Source organism: Biomphalaria glabrata, chromosome 4 (assembly GCF_947242115.1).
Source record: "Biomphalaria glabrata chromosome 4, xgBioGlab47.1, whole genome shotgun sequence".
Lineage (NCBI taxonomy): Eukaryota > Metazoa > Mollusca > Gastropoda > Planorbidae > Biomphalaria > Biomphalaria glabrata.
Window position 1 is genome coordinate 30705442 of NC_074714.1, and position 14674 is coordinate 30720115.

The following is a 14674-nucleotide window of genomic DNA, read 5'->3' on the forward strand; positions in this document are numbered from 1 at the left end:
TTTGATAACCAGCAAAAGTTTTAGATGCTTAAATTTCTAACCTGAAAAGAAGCATTCCTCTATCTCTAGCATTAAGTTTAGACCATTCCCCTTCTTCAAAAGCAGCCTAGGAAATAAAATGCATGTATATCTAATAATATTTCACATGTAATGATGGGCTTACCATGTATTGTAGAAGAAGAGCAAGATCTGAGCAAAATGAAAACATCAACTTTTACATTTTAACATTATTCCCATTTTTTCCAGTTGAAGTCTTCCTATTAATGACTTACTTTTGCTGCTTCTACTGCTCTGTTGACATCTTCTTTTGTTGCTTTACTCACTTTACAAATGACCTTTTAGAAGGAAACAAAAAGTACACATTTACAATAATATTTGTTTTGATGCAAAAAAAAACTGTCAGAAATGAGAAGGTCTAAAAATAGTGTTAGGAGTTACCAAGTAACATAGAATTCAAATGTCAAAACTATTTTTTAAAAAACAAGAACTGACTGTTTCATCAGCAGGATTTATGGTATTATATGTGGCACCATCAGATGAATCAACAAACTCATTATCAATGAAGACTTGATGTGGAAATTTAAGTTTCATTTTATTGGCTTCTATTTCAACCTGAAATAATGATTAATTACTGAAAGTTAAAGACTACAAAATATTTGTATTTATAAAATGTACACATGAATAAACTCCACAGTAAAGGTTCTTATTTTGAAGCTATGAAACTTGTGAGAGAATACATAACTTACTGCATCATAAGTGAATGGTTCCTTATCCTCAATACCTCTGCCTCGTCTAATGACACACATCATTAGATCATCAAATACTGGGTTCATGTAGACATCTTCTATGGCAAGTTTAATATCAAAGCTAACTTTGATTTCTTCTATGAGTCTAGAACAAAAAAATTATTATCAAAACCAACTTTGATTTATTCTATTACTCTAGGGAAAAATAACAACTTTATTATCAAAGTTAAAATTTAATTTCTTCTATTAGTCTAGAATATAAATAACAATGCAAATTTTCAAACAATATTTCATGCTTACCTGTTTATAATGTTCTTTGTAATGTCACAATTAATAATGTTAATTACCTGACCACATCCATAGAGCCAGCCCCAGCTTTGAAAAAGTCTAAAGTTTTGTCTATATCAGTATTGAGAATTCCTTTCCAAATGGCCTAATAATTAAAAAGAAAAAAAAAGGATTTTGTGAAATTAGTTGTTTTCAGTTATAAATTTTTAAAAAACTTAAATAACTTTATATTTTTACAAAATGTATATCAACTCACTCCGTCTGTCTGTTTGGTAAAAAGTTTGTATATGTTATTTCTCCCACACCCAATCTTGGATCAAAATGAAAATTTGCACAATTTCATGTATCTGACAAAACAAGAATCAATAATAAAATTTAATTTTAAAAAAATGTGCACAATTATTTCTTTTAGCTGACAATACAAGAATCAATAAAAACAAATTAACCAATTAGTTAATTAACCATTGGTAACTAATTATTTTGTCTGGTATTGAACAAGGGAAAGAAATAGTATTTGAATGATGTGGTGGTATGATCTGAATTAGTCCCCTTTATACTTTATAGAAAGAAAAAACAATATATAACTATAAAACCTTCAATTTTCATAAGTACTTCGCTGGCACAGAGGTTAGTGAGGTGGCTTTGAGGAGGATTAAGCTCCAAAGTTTAATTCAGGTGTTCAACTTTTTAAAAAAATAATAAATACATTCAAAAAGAGATCATGCTAACATTCACCCAGATACCCTCTTCTATCTCCCCTTACCTTTTCACAATTGGTGAAAGTGATAGGATCATAGCAAATTGATAAAGCTAAAAGCATGAAATTGTGCTAAACAAAACAATTGGTAAAAATATATCTAATTTATTATTTTTATTCATGATCTATTACAAATTCAATTACATGATTGATCAAAACTAATTGATACAACTACACTTAATATAAGTTTTGTTTTAAAAAAAGCATTTTTAATTTTTTTTCTTGTTTTGTGTTGTGTTTACCTTGAGATTATTTTCCATACTAACTTCTTCTGGTGTCAGTTCAAGTTTTTGGGTTGATGAGTCTTCTTTACCAAACTTTGAAGCTGGAATCATTTTACCACTGGAATACTGAACTTGAGACACATTTAGCTGAAAAAAGTTTGTCCAGTACATGAGAATATATGTATACAGAAGACAAAATTCAATCTGTGAAAATAAAAATTTATTTATGTTTTTGTTTACTACTGCTTGTTGGTGCGTAAGTTATATTATTCTAGCAATAAGTCTTGTAAGGTGCAAAATTTTTAAACGCACTTTCTTTGTTGCATTGCTTTTAAGTTTATGGAGTTTTTTTGTTATTATGATGATGTAGCATTTCTTTAAGGTTTGTCCGTGTACCCCTGTTTAGGGTGAGTATCTAAGGCATAACTGCATTTTGAAGTGGTTTTGTTAACATAGTGTATTAGATTAGACCTTCCAATTTGTCTTTCTTACTTCTCTACAGGGAGTTGAGTGATGGGATTGTAGATTGAGTCAACACTAGAGTCAGCAGTGGGCCAGCATTGTGTGTTTGTTGTGTAGAGCAAAGTATGTGTTGTGTTGCAGAATGCTTATTTGACTATTAACATAATATCTATATTATAATATTTGTTAAATTCAATAGTATATTACGCTTTCATTGCTGTTCATGTAATAATGTCAACTCATTAAATATTATATTGATATGTTAACATCTCGACAATAATTTATTTTACGCACAAAAGTGCATGTTGAATGTCAGGGGACGAGCAAACAAGCTAAGGCTTAAAACACAACTTTGACACTGCTAACCTACAATATATATTTACATAAACTGGAACATGTTTGAACTACATTGAAAATGTTTGTATCTTACCATTTTCCCATCATTGCCAAACAAAATCATTCCATCTTTATGGACAATAGCAGAGTATTTAACACCATCTATGGGAACTTGTATTCCACGAGGAGGAAGGCGGGACCAGAGTCGAGAACCAAAGAATGTAATTTGCTTAAGAAAAAGAAAAGTAAAATATTTTCATAAATTATTAATGAAACATTTATATTATATTATATTTATATTATTCCAGTTTGAAATGTTAACATAGATAAATATTTGGAGTATGACAACTCAATTTTTCTTAGCTACATACTTCCCCATTAATTAGTGTCCAAGCACCAGGAACTTTGTCATTTCCTCTTATAAAATTATGAATAACAGCAGCTGGTTGGTCAAAATTAATCTGGAAATTGTGTATGATATTGTTACTTATTAGTGCACCTAATGTAATACAATAATGTAGTCCTACATTTGAAACATTTCTTTCTTTTTTTTTTAAATATTTATTATTATTTTTACAAACCTGCACTTTATCCTTCCTCACAAAAGGTTCAAAGGTGGCACCTTCTTCTGGTTGAACAATGCTTGGGGCTCTATTGGTAGCAATCATTTCCACAGCTTCACCCTGACAATATTCAATACAACTCTCTAGATTGAACATATTAAAGGATTAAATTTGTCTGTAACATTTATTTTCTTTACAAAAGTAACAAAAAAAGTAGAACATTAAAATAATTTACAGATAAAATATTTTATAAGAAAACAATTAAGTGTGATCCACTTTTAGTTGATATATTAACTATTTTAATCATTTTTAATTAATTAAATTAAGCATTTTAATTATTACTAAACAATTACTAAAAGCTCTATAATGTATTTCTTATTAAAAAGATTTTTCAGGTATAAAAATTAAAATGTTGATTGAACTAATGTATATTTTATTTTTTCTTTTGTAAAGTCTTAATATTTAAAAAAAATATATATATTGAACATAAAATTGAGTTTTAATATTAGCTTTCTTTGGCCTATAAATAAATTAGTGTAAACGAACTTTTATTTCTATTAAGCAATTGCCATTGCATAAAAAGGCAGTGAAAGAAGACCAAATAGGAAAAAATATGATTTATAGATTGATTTTTTAAAGTTGAAGTGCTGCGAGAAGCAGGATGGCAGGACATCAGTACTAGACGTTAACTTGGTCATGTTCACAGAATACTCCCACAAGACATTCCCACAAGACATTCCCACAAGACATTTCCACAAGCATTTCCACAAGACATTCTGTATGGTGATCTAATAGACGACAGAGAGCCACAGATCACCTACTTTTAAGGTATACTGATGTATGTCAACGCAATATAAAGCTCTTACAAATCAACACCAACAGTTAGGGAAAAGAAGCACTGAATAGATCCACATGGAGAGCTAGAATAAAGAAGTAAAAAGAAGGATGAAAGAGCTGCTACAACATCTGGTGTTAACAAATGCCTAATCTGTGGCCACAGTTGGGTATCAAGGATTGATTTCTTTAGTCACATGAGAAGTTTCAAAGTGAAAAGATAATTCTTTGAGACATAAAATGCAACAGAGAAAATTGAACAATTTTATTTATTTAAGATCTTGGTTGTAGTTTCAGCTACACAGAATAAAAGTATCCAGTTTTGGTTTCTGCGCTCTGAACAAAAATGATCTTAAGTGAACTTATTCATTGCATTCATCATTTAGTTTTTATACACATTTCATCGAAACAGTAAATATTATTATCTCTTAAATCTCAAGTGTACCATAGCTTTAATGCCTTCTGGAAAGCAGAATCTGTTGTAAAATGTTTCTAAAGTGTCATTAGGATCCACAAATGTGGATCTCTGTAACAAAATTGGTCCAGTATCTAATCCATCATCAGCCCAGAAGATAGAGAAACCACCTTTCTTATCTCCACACATGAGAGTCCTGAGAATATAGTGTTTTTTTAAAGAATTAAGCAAATATTTTTTTTTAAAAAGCTAAAATAGGCCACAGACATATATTGTTTAGGAGACAGGCCTATACACTTCAAAAAAAAGGTATATGAATGAATTCAAAAATTGAATTGTCTATCTTAAGTATAACTATGGTCTGAAAAATCTCTAAATTATTAGCAGACACAAGATGGAGGTGAAAAAGAAAAAAAAAATCTCTATCAATTCTCTAGTAAAATCTACTAACCAATTAATGGCTGAAGCTCCTCTGTGGCATGGAAGTAGTGATGGGTGGTAAATAATAGTTTGATATTTAGGGAATAAGATTATTTCATTAGGAATAAACTGAGAACAAAAAGGAAGCACATTGAGTTCTGCATTCAGAGCTTGATATTCATCATACACTTCAGGAATAACCTGTGGAATTGATTTTATCTTATCTTATCTTATATAATACAGACGTTACTTCAAAAAAGAAGATGATTACGTCCTACGCGTCATGCATTTAGTCATGCATATTAACCAATGACTTAAATTCTGCCAAGTCACTGGTTTTCCTGGCTAGCTCAGGCAACCCATTCCATGCTCTAATAGCACTAGGGAAGAAGGAGTATTTGTACAAATTTGTCCTAGCATATGGGACGAGGAATGTGCCTTTATCTTTGTGTCTTTCAGAGTATTTTATTAAATTTTGTTTTTGTATTTGAAGATTATGGTTCAGTGTTTTATGTATGATTGCTACTTTACTTTTGAGCCTTCTGTCCTGAAGGCTTTCTAAATTTAGTGATTTTACTAAAGGTGTTACTCTAGTCAAATGTGAATATTCGTTTGTTATGAATCTCACTGCTCTATTTTGTGTCTGTTCCAGTTTCTTAATGTTTTCTTGAGTTGAGGGGTCCCAAACGGAGGATGCATATTCTATTATTGGCCTAACCAAGGTTAAGTAACATTTTAGTTTTATGTTCTTATTTGATTTATAGAAATTTCTTTTAATAAATCCTAATGCTTTGTTTGATTTTTTTGTAGTTTCATCAATATGTGGATTCCATGATAGTTTTTCATTTATTATAACACCTAGGTATTTTGCGTTTTTAGTCTGTGATACTGGTTTGCCATGAATAAGATAAGTAGAATTAATTTGTTTTAGTTTTTTTGTTACTCTTAACAACTGACATTTTTCTGGGTGGAAAGACATGCTCCAATTTGATTCCCATTTCTGTAATTCATCTAATTCTCTTTGTAAAATATCTGTGTCTTGTGTTGTTTTTATTGTTCTATATATTATGCAATCGTCTGCAAATAATCTGACTTTTGTTCCTGAACTAATGCAATTTGGTAAATCATTTATGTAAATTAAAAATAGTAGTGGACCCAAGACTGTACCTTGAGGTACACCTGAGTTTACTGTTATCGGTGTTGATTTAGAGCCATTTATTATTACAGTTTGTTCTCTCCCTATCAGAAAGTCTTTAATCCACTGATGCAGTGGACCATTAATGCCGAAATATTTTAATTTTTTAAGCAAACTATGGTGGTGAACTTTGTCAAAAGCCTTAGAAAAATCTAGTAAGATAGCATCTATTTGTTCACTATTATCTAAACCTTTTGAAAAATCATCAATTAGTCCTATTAGTTGTGTTTCACATGATCTATATTTCCTAAAGCCATGTTGGTATGGTGTGAGGACATTATGTTTGTCTAAGTGGTTTATGATGTTGCTACATATTATGTGTTCTAGGATTTTACATGTGATGCTGGTAAGTGATACTGGTCTGTAGTTCCCTGGGTCAGATTTTTCTCCTTTTTTAAATAGGGGGGTGACATTAGCTTCTTTCCAGTCCTTTGGTACTCTGCCCTGGTTAAGTGAAGCCTGAAAGAGTATTTTGAACACTGGGGCTAGCTCATTACTTAGTTCTTTGAGTAATCTAGCTGGAATACCATCAGGTCCAGAAGCTTTATTTGGTTTGGTGTTGGCTAATAGTTTTTGAATTCCATTTTCTTGTACTACTATATCTTCTATGTTGTCTACTTGGTTCAAATTCAGTAATATGTCTTTGTCTCCTGGGGCTGAGAATGCTGATGCAAAGTATTTGTTTAGAATGTTTGCTTTAGTTTCATTATCATTATGTATTATGTTATGTTCATCTTTTAATGGCGCTACGCCTGTTGTTTCCATTTTCTTAGACTTAATGTATGACCATAGGTTTTTGTTGTTATCTTTAGATATTACATTGTTTATGTATTCACTCTGCAGCTGTCTGCTTACTTTTTGGGTTAAGTGTTTAATTTTTATATACTTTTTGTAAACTCTTTCTGCATTAGTTTCTTTAAATTTTCTATAGAGGTTTTCCTTCTGTTTACAAAGCTTCTTTAGTCTATTATTAAACCAGCATTTATTTATTTTGTTTGATGTGTATTTAGTTGGTATATGATTTTCTATTATGCTTTTAAGATGGTTTTTAATGAAATTCCAGAGGTCATCGACTGGTTGGTTAATGTCTTTTTCTAATAAGAATGTTTGTTGAAAGTTTAGTGCAGCTTGGTGTAGTTGTGTTAGGTTACATTTATTCCAGAGTAAGATTTTTCTTTTGGGTTTTGTATTGGCTACTGCTTTTATCTGACTGTGTATTTTTATGATCTCATGGTCTGATAGACCAGGGATAATTTCATAATCAACTACTAATCCAGGTCTGTTGGTTAAGAAGAGATCTAATGTGTTGTTTAATCTAGTTGGCTTTTTAATGATTTGATCTAAACTTAGGTTGTGTAAAGTTTCTATGAAAAGCTCATTTATGTCCTTAAGGTTTTGGTGTTTATCTATGGTTAGTGTTTTCCAATTTATATCAGGTAGGTTGAAATCACCCATAATCCAAAAAACTGCATTTTTATTTGTCTCTTTAAGTGTAGTAATCTGATTACATAGTTCCTGCATGTATTCTAAACTAGAATTTGGTGGTCTGTAAATGCTGCCTATTATTAGGGATGTTGAGGTGGTATTAATTTTACAAAATGTTGATTCTACATTTTTTGAGTTAGGTAAGGTAATTTCTTCTGCTATAAGAGTGTTTTTTATTGCTAAAAGAACTCCTCCATGATTATCAGCCCTATCTTTTCTAAAAATTTCATAATTACTATTGAAAATTTCTGCATTATAAATTTCAGGATGCAGCCAAGTTTCTGTTCCTGCAATTATGTCTGGTTTCTCACATTCTAATAAAATTTCTAAGTCTGCTGTTTTGTTCCTAATGCTTTGAAAATTTATAACTAAGGTTTTAAGGTATTTTGGTATTACTTCTTTAGTAGGTTTGTTTAGTGAGGCTGTTGTATTAATTTCAGTAGATTTAGGTTTAACAGGAGTGGATCTGGCTAGTGGTTGGTGAGTTTGGTTCGGGATGGTGTTTAGGATGTTGTATGGGTTAGAAGTGTCCGCATCAAAGGAATCAAACAGTCCTGATGTAAACTGAGGTAACCCACACGGTACACAGTGCCATGATGCGTCTTTGTTGCCTAAGGCATAATACACAGGTGTATTCATATGGATACATGAAGCATGGTACCATTCATCGCAGGTGTCACATTGAATGGCTTTCTGTTTCAGGGTGCATATTTTTTTGCAGATGTTGCATCTATCTTTAGATCTAGGCCCTGGATTTGACTCTACATCTCCTGCCATTAATATTAACAGTGATAGGTATTTATTTCTGCTGTGTCTGATTGAGAACTTCCATTTGTGATGGGTAATCTTCTTTAATGTTATAGATGTGTATGTTAGGTTATTTTTGAAGTTGCATTGTTCTAAAGTGTGATGATTGATTATGACTGTTGTTTCCTTTTTAAGTTTAGTGTTGACAAAGGTAGATCTAGTTCTGTGTTCAGCTAGTGTGCATTTGGTGATTATTAGGATAAATAGCCAGAGCAATTTCATGATGACTGTTCTTGATTTTAGTTTTTAAAGGAGTCTAGTCTAAATCTAGTTTAAGGTTTACAATGCCTAAGTTAAGGTTAGGGTTAAATTAAATTAAATCAAATCAAATGGTTTATTAAATTCAAAATGTGGACCTAGACTAGATCTAGATTCTAGATCTAATTCTAGATCAATATATTTACGTGTATAACTAACTACATAGAATATTACTATTAGTTATTATTAGTAGTATTAGTAGATGATTAGTAGATCTAAAGCCTTAATTAAAGTCTAAGTCTAACACTAGACATAGATCTAAAATCTAAGGATATAATAATAAATATAGACTAGATCTAGATCTAATAAATTACATAAATAATGTATTATATTGTTTATTTCATATAGAAAGTCCATGAAATAGACACAAGTAGAAAGAGCAGACATTTTCCTACCTTTTTGTTCACCATCCATTTACTATATTTAAAAACTTTGACTCCAACATTTGCAGCAGCCAATGCTGGAACAATTTTTAAAAGTTTCTTTATAAACCTTTTTTAACTGTTAACTTTTCAAAATAATGTTCAAGTTTTTAACAGTAGAATTTATGCTTATCATACTTTAGCAAAGCAAAATACAGACAATTTTAACTTGCACCATACATCCTCAGTTTATTCTGTTTTATTTAGTCTTATACTTTGTCTTATGGCTTCTTATACAAATGATTTTGTTTATTTTTCTAAATGTTGAAAATCAAAAATAATTATTATTGAGGATTTCAAATTATATTTTATTACAATTATTTTTGGTTTATTAACTTTGAATTAATCCAATTAAATACTTTATACATTTACAAAAAAAAATTTTGATTTTATTATAAAATAGATTTTACTCTTGTATGTATCAAATTTGACAAAACTACTCTTTTCCGTAGAACAAAAAAACACCAGTCTATTATATTACAGAAATCTAACTAGTTACCTAATGGATCTTGTTTTCCATTCACATCTTGCAAAGTAAAGACTCCAACTATCTCATGACCATTCTTGCGAAGAAGTTTAAAGACTTCTGCACCAAACACACTTTGACCTATCACAGCTATTCTCATGGTTGGGATAGTTAGCTAAAGGAAAAAAAAATTATGAATCTCAAAATTTCAGTTTGAAAGTCTGAAAAAAAAAACAAAGAATATTTATATCACTTATAAACCTTAATGTAACTTTGCCATACATGTTTAGTTATCATTGTTAACTTAGCATGTTAATTGGTACAATTGATCCAGATTACACTGAATTGGTTGTGTACTTTGACTTACATTTATAATTACTAATTAGTAAGACCTAATCACCAAATAATACAAGCTCTAGAGACTCCAAATCTTAGTATACAGAGTCTATTAACAAACAAGGCATATCAAAAACCATTTGACAAAATAAAAGTCCATACGCAAAACTTCATAGGCCTAGGCCGCTGCTGAGTACAACTATGCATAACAATCTAAGCTGATAAGAAGTTTATGGCGCGAGAATGTAAAATACAAACAAACAACAAAATCAAATAGAGATATTAATACAAACGGCCTAATAATCAGCTACAGGAGATAGTCTATAACAAATACAATAATGAATGAGATAGTCTATAACACATACAATAATGAATGAGATAGTCTATAACACATACAATAATGAATAAGATAGTCTATAACAAATACAATAATGAATGAGATAGTCTATAACAAATACAATAATGAATGAGATAGTCTATAACACATACAATAATGAATGAGATAGTCTATAACAAATACAATAATGAATGAAATAGTCTATAACAAATACAATAATGAATGAAATAGTCTATAACAAATACAATAATGAATTTCTTTACACAATAAAAAGAAATATCTACACGATTGTATACAAACTTTTCCTACCAATGCTAATGACCTCAGTTGAAATGAAACTGAGCAGACGGACGTTTTGGTATGCTTATAAAGACTGTGCTAATGTTTTGTTTTTCTGAATGAATGGGACCTAGTGCTGAGAGATTAATGGCTATACAAGTGAGAAGCAACAACAACTTAAGGGTGTAACATGGGTGTGACATGGAGTCATTGAAGACCATCTCAAAGAGTTCACAAATGATTCATAAGGGAGCTTAGTCAGGTCGAGTGACTTCAATTGATGACATATTTATCGTGGCCGTTTTTTTTTTTGTGTGTGTACAAAATGTAATAAAGAAAAAAAAGAAACTGAAAATACGATGAATGTAAAAAATGTAAGGGCTATTTTTGTACAGCTTGCTTGAGAAGAAGGATGTATTTAGCAGTGAATAGAAATGTTCCTGTTCTGTCGACATATAAACATCATGGAAGATGTCGGCGAAGAGACAATCATTTTTCATCTCTTCGTTTGCTAAAAGAAAGAAAAGAGAGAGAGGGGAGTATGACTAAGAATAAAATGTACTCAATGATGGCACACAATGACAACAATAAATCATTAGGTTTGTACATACAAGGACGTAGAAGGAGAAAGGGTGAGACAAAATGAAATGTTTACTCACAAGTGGGCTATTTATGGAGAAAAAAGGTTGTGAAACGTTTTATTTTGCCCATCTTAACATTTCCACTTCTGCAAAAAGATCCTTTTATAGGCTACACTGAGATAGCACCAATAACCTGCTTTAAGCAGCCAATGGTCCTCCTCCACAGCGTTTCTTTGTTTCGACTATATAGAACAACTAATGTTCGATGATAGCAACTTTTCAAAAATGTGTATCGAGTCTCTATACATTGGATGAACTAAGAATATGGTGTGTTGTAAATACGGCAATGTCAACTTTTGTTTGAAAGTTAGTAGGCCCTACAGATCGCTTTATGAGACTCGGATTAAACGTTGGACACGAAGATGACAGTTCAGCCCAAGGCTAAGATTAAACATCAACTAAATCAAATCAAATGAAATAGGCCTGTGTGTAACTGTAGTATACGTTTTCATCAGGTGATTTTCATATAGAGACTACTATCTACAAATATACTTTCTTGTGGCGGTCATTGGGCACAATTTGAAACTGTCAGCAGACCTGAGCCAAAGACTCTTGAAACTCTAGGCCAGCTAAATAAAACAAGAACTCCCTTTCACCGGCCTAAGAGAATAAATAGTTCTGTTTTGGGAGAGTGTGTTAATATTAGAAGATATTACGTCATTGTTTGTTGTTTATGTTTTATGCGAAAGCAAAGAATCGGACGGAAATAAAAAGTTAGTTATATATGTCTACCTTGATGAAGACAGTCTCGTTATTATCATTATTAAATAGTAACGTCTACAGTAATTTATTATTAATCTGTGACTACAGAACATGTTGTCAGATTTGGTTTCAGATCTTGTGTCAGATCTGGTGTTAGATTAGGTGTAAAATCTAGTGTCACATTGCTTTAATAAGTGCTGGTAACAGTTAGATTTAGATCTAGTGGTTTCTAAATTGCTAAAAGTACATTTTATTTGTGGTGTCGTTAGTTCATATTGTTAGATCTAGATCTAGACATAGAATCTAGAATCTGTACGAATAATGGAATTATTCGATTCTCCTAAACCGTTGTCACTAGACGGTAATCTATCTGAAAGATGGAAAAAATGGAGACAAAGTTTTGAACTGTTTATGGTCGCCACTGAAAAAAATACGAAGCCCGAGCCAGTGAAGAAAGCTTTATTGTTACACCTGATCGGTGAACCCGCTCGCGACATCTACAATACTTTTCAAGTATGTGAAGATGAGACTGTAGACAAACTCATTGAAAGGTTTCAGAATCATTTTTTGCCTAAGTCCAACAATGTGTATGACAGATTTAAATTCTTTTCAAGAAAGCAGAAAGACGGAGAAACGTTTGAACAGTATTATACTGAGTTAAAGAATTTGGCAAAAGAATGCAAGTTTGACAACCTTCGAGATGAACTCATCAGAGATCGATTGGTATGTGGCATACAGTCGGATCGAGTGAGAGAGAGACTTCTGAGAGATGTAAACTTAACTTTAGAGAAGGCAGCAAGCATAATTCGTGCTGACGAGCATACACAGAACCAAATGATAGATATGAAAGGACTACATGTGGATGCTGCTAATAAATTAAAGAAGACAGAAGATAGAAAGCAAGTCAAAACCTCACAGGAAAATATGGCAAAGAATCATGTAACAAGTTTCATTAGAGATTGCAGATCTTGTGGTGGATCTCATGGAAAATACAATTGCCCAGCATTCGGACAGACATGCCGAAAATGTAAAAAGAGAAATCATTTCGCTGTAAAATGTCGTTCGAAACACTTCAAGGCTGTTGATTTACTGGAAGATGAAAGTCAGTCAAGCCAAGTAAATGAGTTGTGGTTTGAGGCAATTGGTACTGACAACAATGTCAAAGTTTGGATGGTTGATGTCAATATTATGGGAAAAATAGTCAAAATGAAGATTGACACAGGAGCACAAGCTAATGTGATATCAGAGTCAACGTGGAACAATTTAGAAACTGATACTCAGTTAAAGAATTCAAATACTACCCTACGAGCATTGGGGGATGAAGCATTAGAACTGAAGGGAGTTGCATCGGTCACATTTAAAGTCGGCGATGTAGAAGTTAAAGATGATCTGTACGTGATCAAGAAAAGTATAAATCCTATACTAGGACTGAAGACATCTATTGCTTTAAAACTAATTGAGGCAAAGAGAAATGTCGAAGTACACGATGTCAAGCAACAAAATGAAGTTCCACAAGTGTTGATGAAAAAATATAAGCAAGTATTCGAAGGACTCGGTACATACAAAATGAAGTATCACATTAAACTGGCGTCAGATGCAAAACCAGTTATTCAATGTGCGCGCAGAGTTGCACCATCACTCTATGAAGAATTAAAAAGAAAACTCACACAAATGCAACAAGATGGAGTGATCACAGAAGTTGATGAACCAACAGAATGGGTTCATAACTTGGTTATAGCAAAGAAGAAAGATAATTCTTTGAGGTTGTGTTTAGATCCCCGAGAACTGAACAAATATATAATGAGAGAACATTTCACTATACCAACATTTGATCAAATCAATAGTTCACTGGGAGCAGCAAAAGTGTTTAGTATACTTGATCAAAAGGATGCATATTGGCAAGTTGAGTTGGATGAACCAAGCTCTTATTTATGTACATTCAATACTCCGTTTGGAAGATACAGATTCTTGAGAATGCCTTTTGGTATATCCTCAGCTAGTGAAGTATTACAGAAACGTGCTTATCAAGTATTCGGAGACATCCCAGGTGTACATATCATGTCAGATGACATGCTGATTGCAGCAAAAGATGAACAAGAACATGATCAAATTTTTGAAAAGGTTCTGGAGAGAGCTAGAAAGAACAATGTAAAGTTCAACAAGAACAAGATACAATATAAACTTTCTGGTGTTAGTTATCTCGGAAGACAAATTGGAGCAGATGGTATTCGTCCAGATCCAGCTAAAATCAAAGCAATAATGGAGATGCCCGCACCAACAGATCGAACAGGAATTCAAAGACTGCTAGGGATGTTGAACTTTCTGTCAAGTTTCATTCCAAACATGTCAACAATTACCAGTCCATTGCGTGATTTGCTAAAGAAAGATGTATTGTGGCAGTGGAATGCAGAGCAAGAAAATGCTTTCCAACTAATAAAGAAAACACTTAGTGAAGCTCCAGTTCTGCAATTGTTTAACCCTGAAAAGCCAGTTACTATTCAGTGTGACGCTTCTTCTAAAGGGTTTGGAGCATGTTTAATGCAAGAAGACAAACCAGTTGCGTATACGTCAAGATCATTGACAGAAACAGAGTGCAGATATGCACAAATAGAAAAGGAAATGTTAGCTATAGTGTTTGCAGCTGAACATTTTCACCATTATATTTTTGGAAGAACTGTGACTGTACAATCAGATCACAAAC

At 32.0% G+C, this 14674-nt stretch overlaps 1 protein-coding gene across 3 annotated transcripts in view; it reads right to left on the minus strand.

Moving 5' to 3' along the window:
- The window catches only part of LOC106070094 (cytosolic 10-formyltetrahydrofolate dehydrogenase-like), a 43805-nt gene that overhangs the window by 15382 nt on the left and 13749 nt on the right, over positions 1-14674 (minus strand). For 2 of the 3 annotated variants that reach the window (XM_013229923.2, XM_013229922.2), the window contains exons 2-14: positions 9712-9853; positions 9186-9250; positions 5077-5246; positions 4656-4821; positions 3395-3496; positions 3185-3274; positions 2908-3042; positions 2034-2162; positions 1094-1179; positions 747-891; positions 493-612; positions 273-335; positions 42-106 (exon numbers count right to left, since the gene is read on the minus strand). In XM_013229923.2, the coding sequence (XP_013085377.2) occupies positions 42-106; positions 273-335; positions 493-612; positions 747-891; positions 1094-1179; positions 2034-2162; positions 2908-3042; positions 3185-3274; positions 3395-3496; positions 4656-4821; positions 5077-5246; positions 9186-9250; positions 9712-9838 (1463 nt within the window). In that variant the 5' untranslated portion in view covers positions 9839-9853. Of the gene's footprint in view, positions 1-41; positions 107-272; positions 336-492; positions 613-746; positions 892-1093; positions 1180-2033; positions 2163-2907; positions 3043-3184; positions 3275-3394; positions 3497-4655; positions 4822-5076; positions 5247-9185; positions 9251-9711; positions 9854-11289; positions 11311-14674 lie in introns of those variants that run through there. The other variant, XM_056025711.1, reaches the window with a different exon arrangement.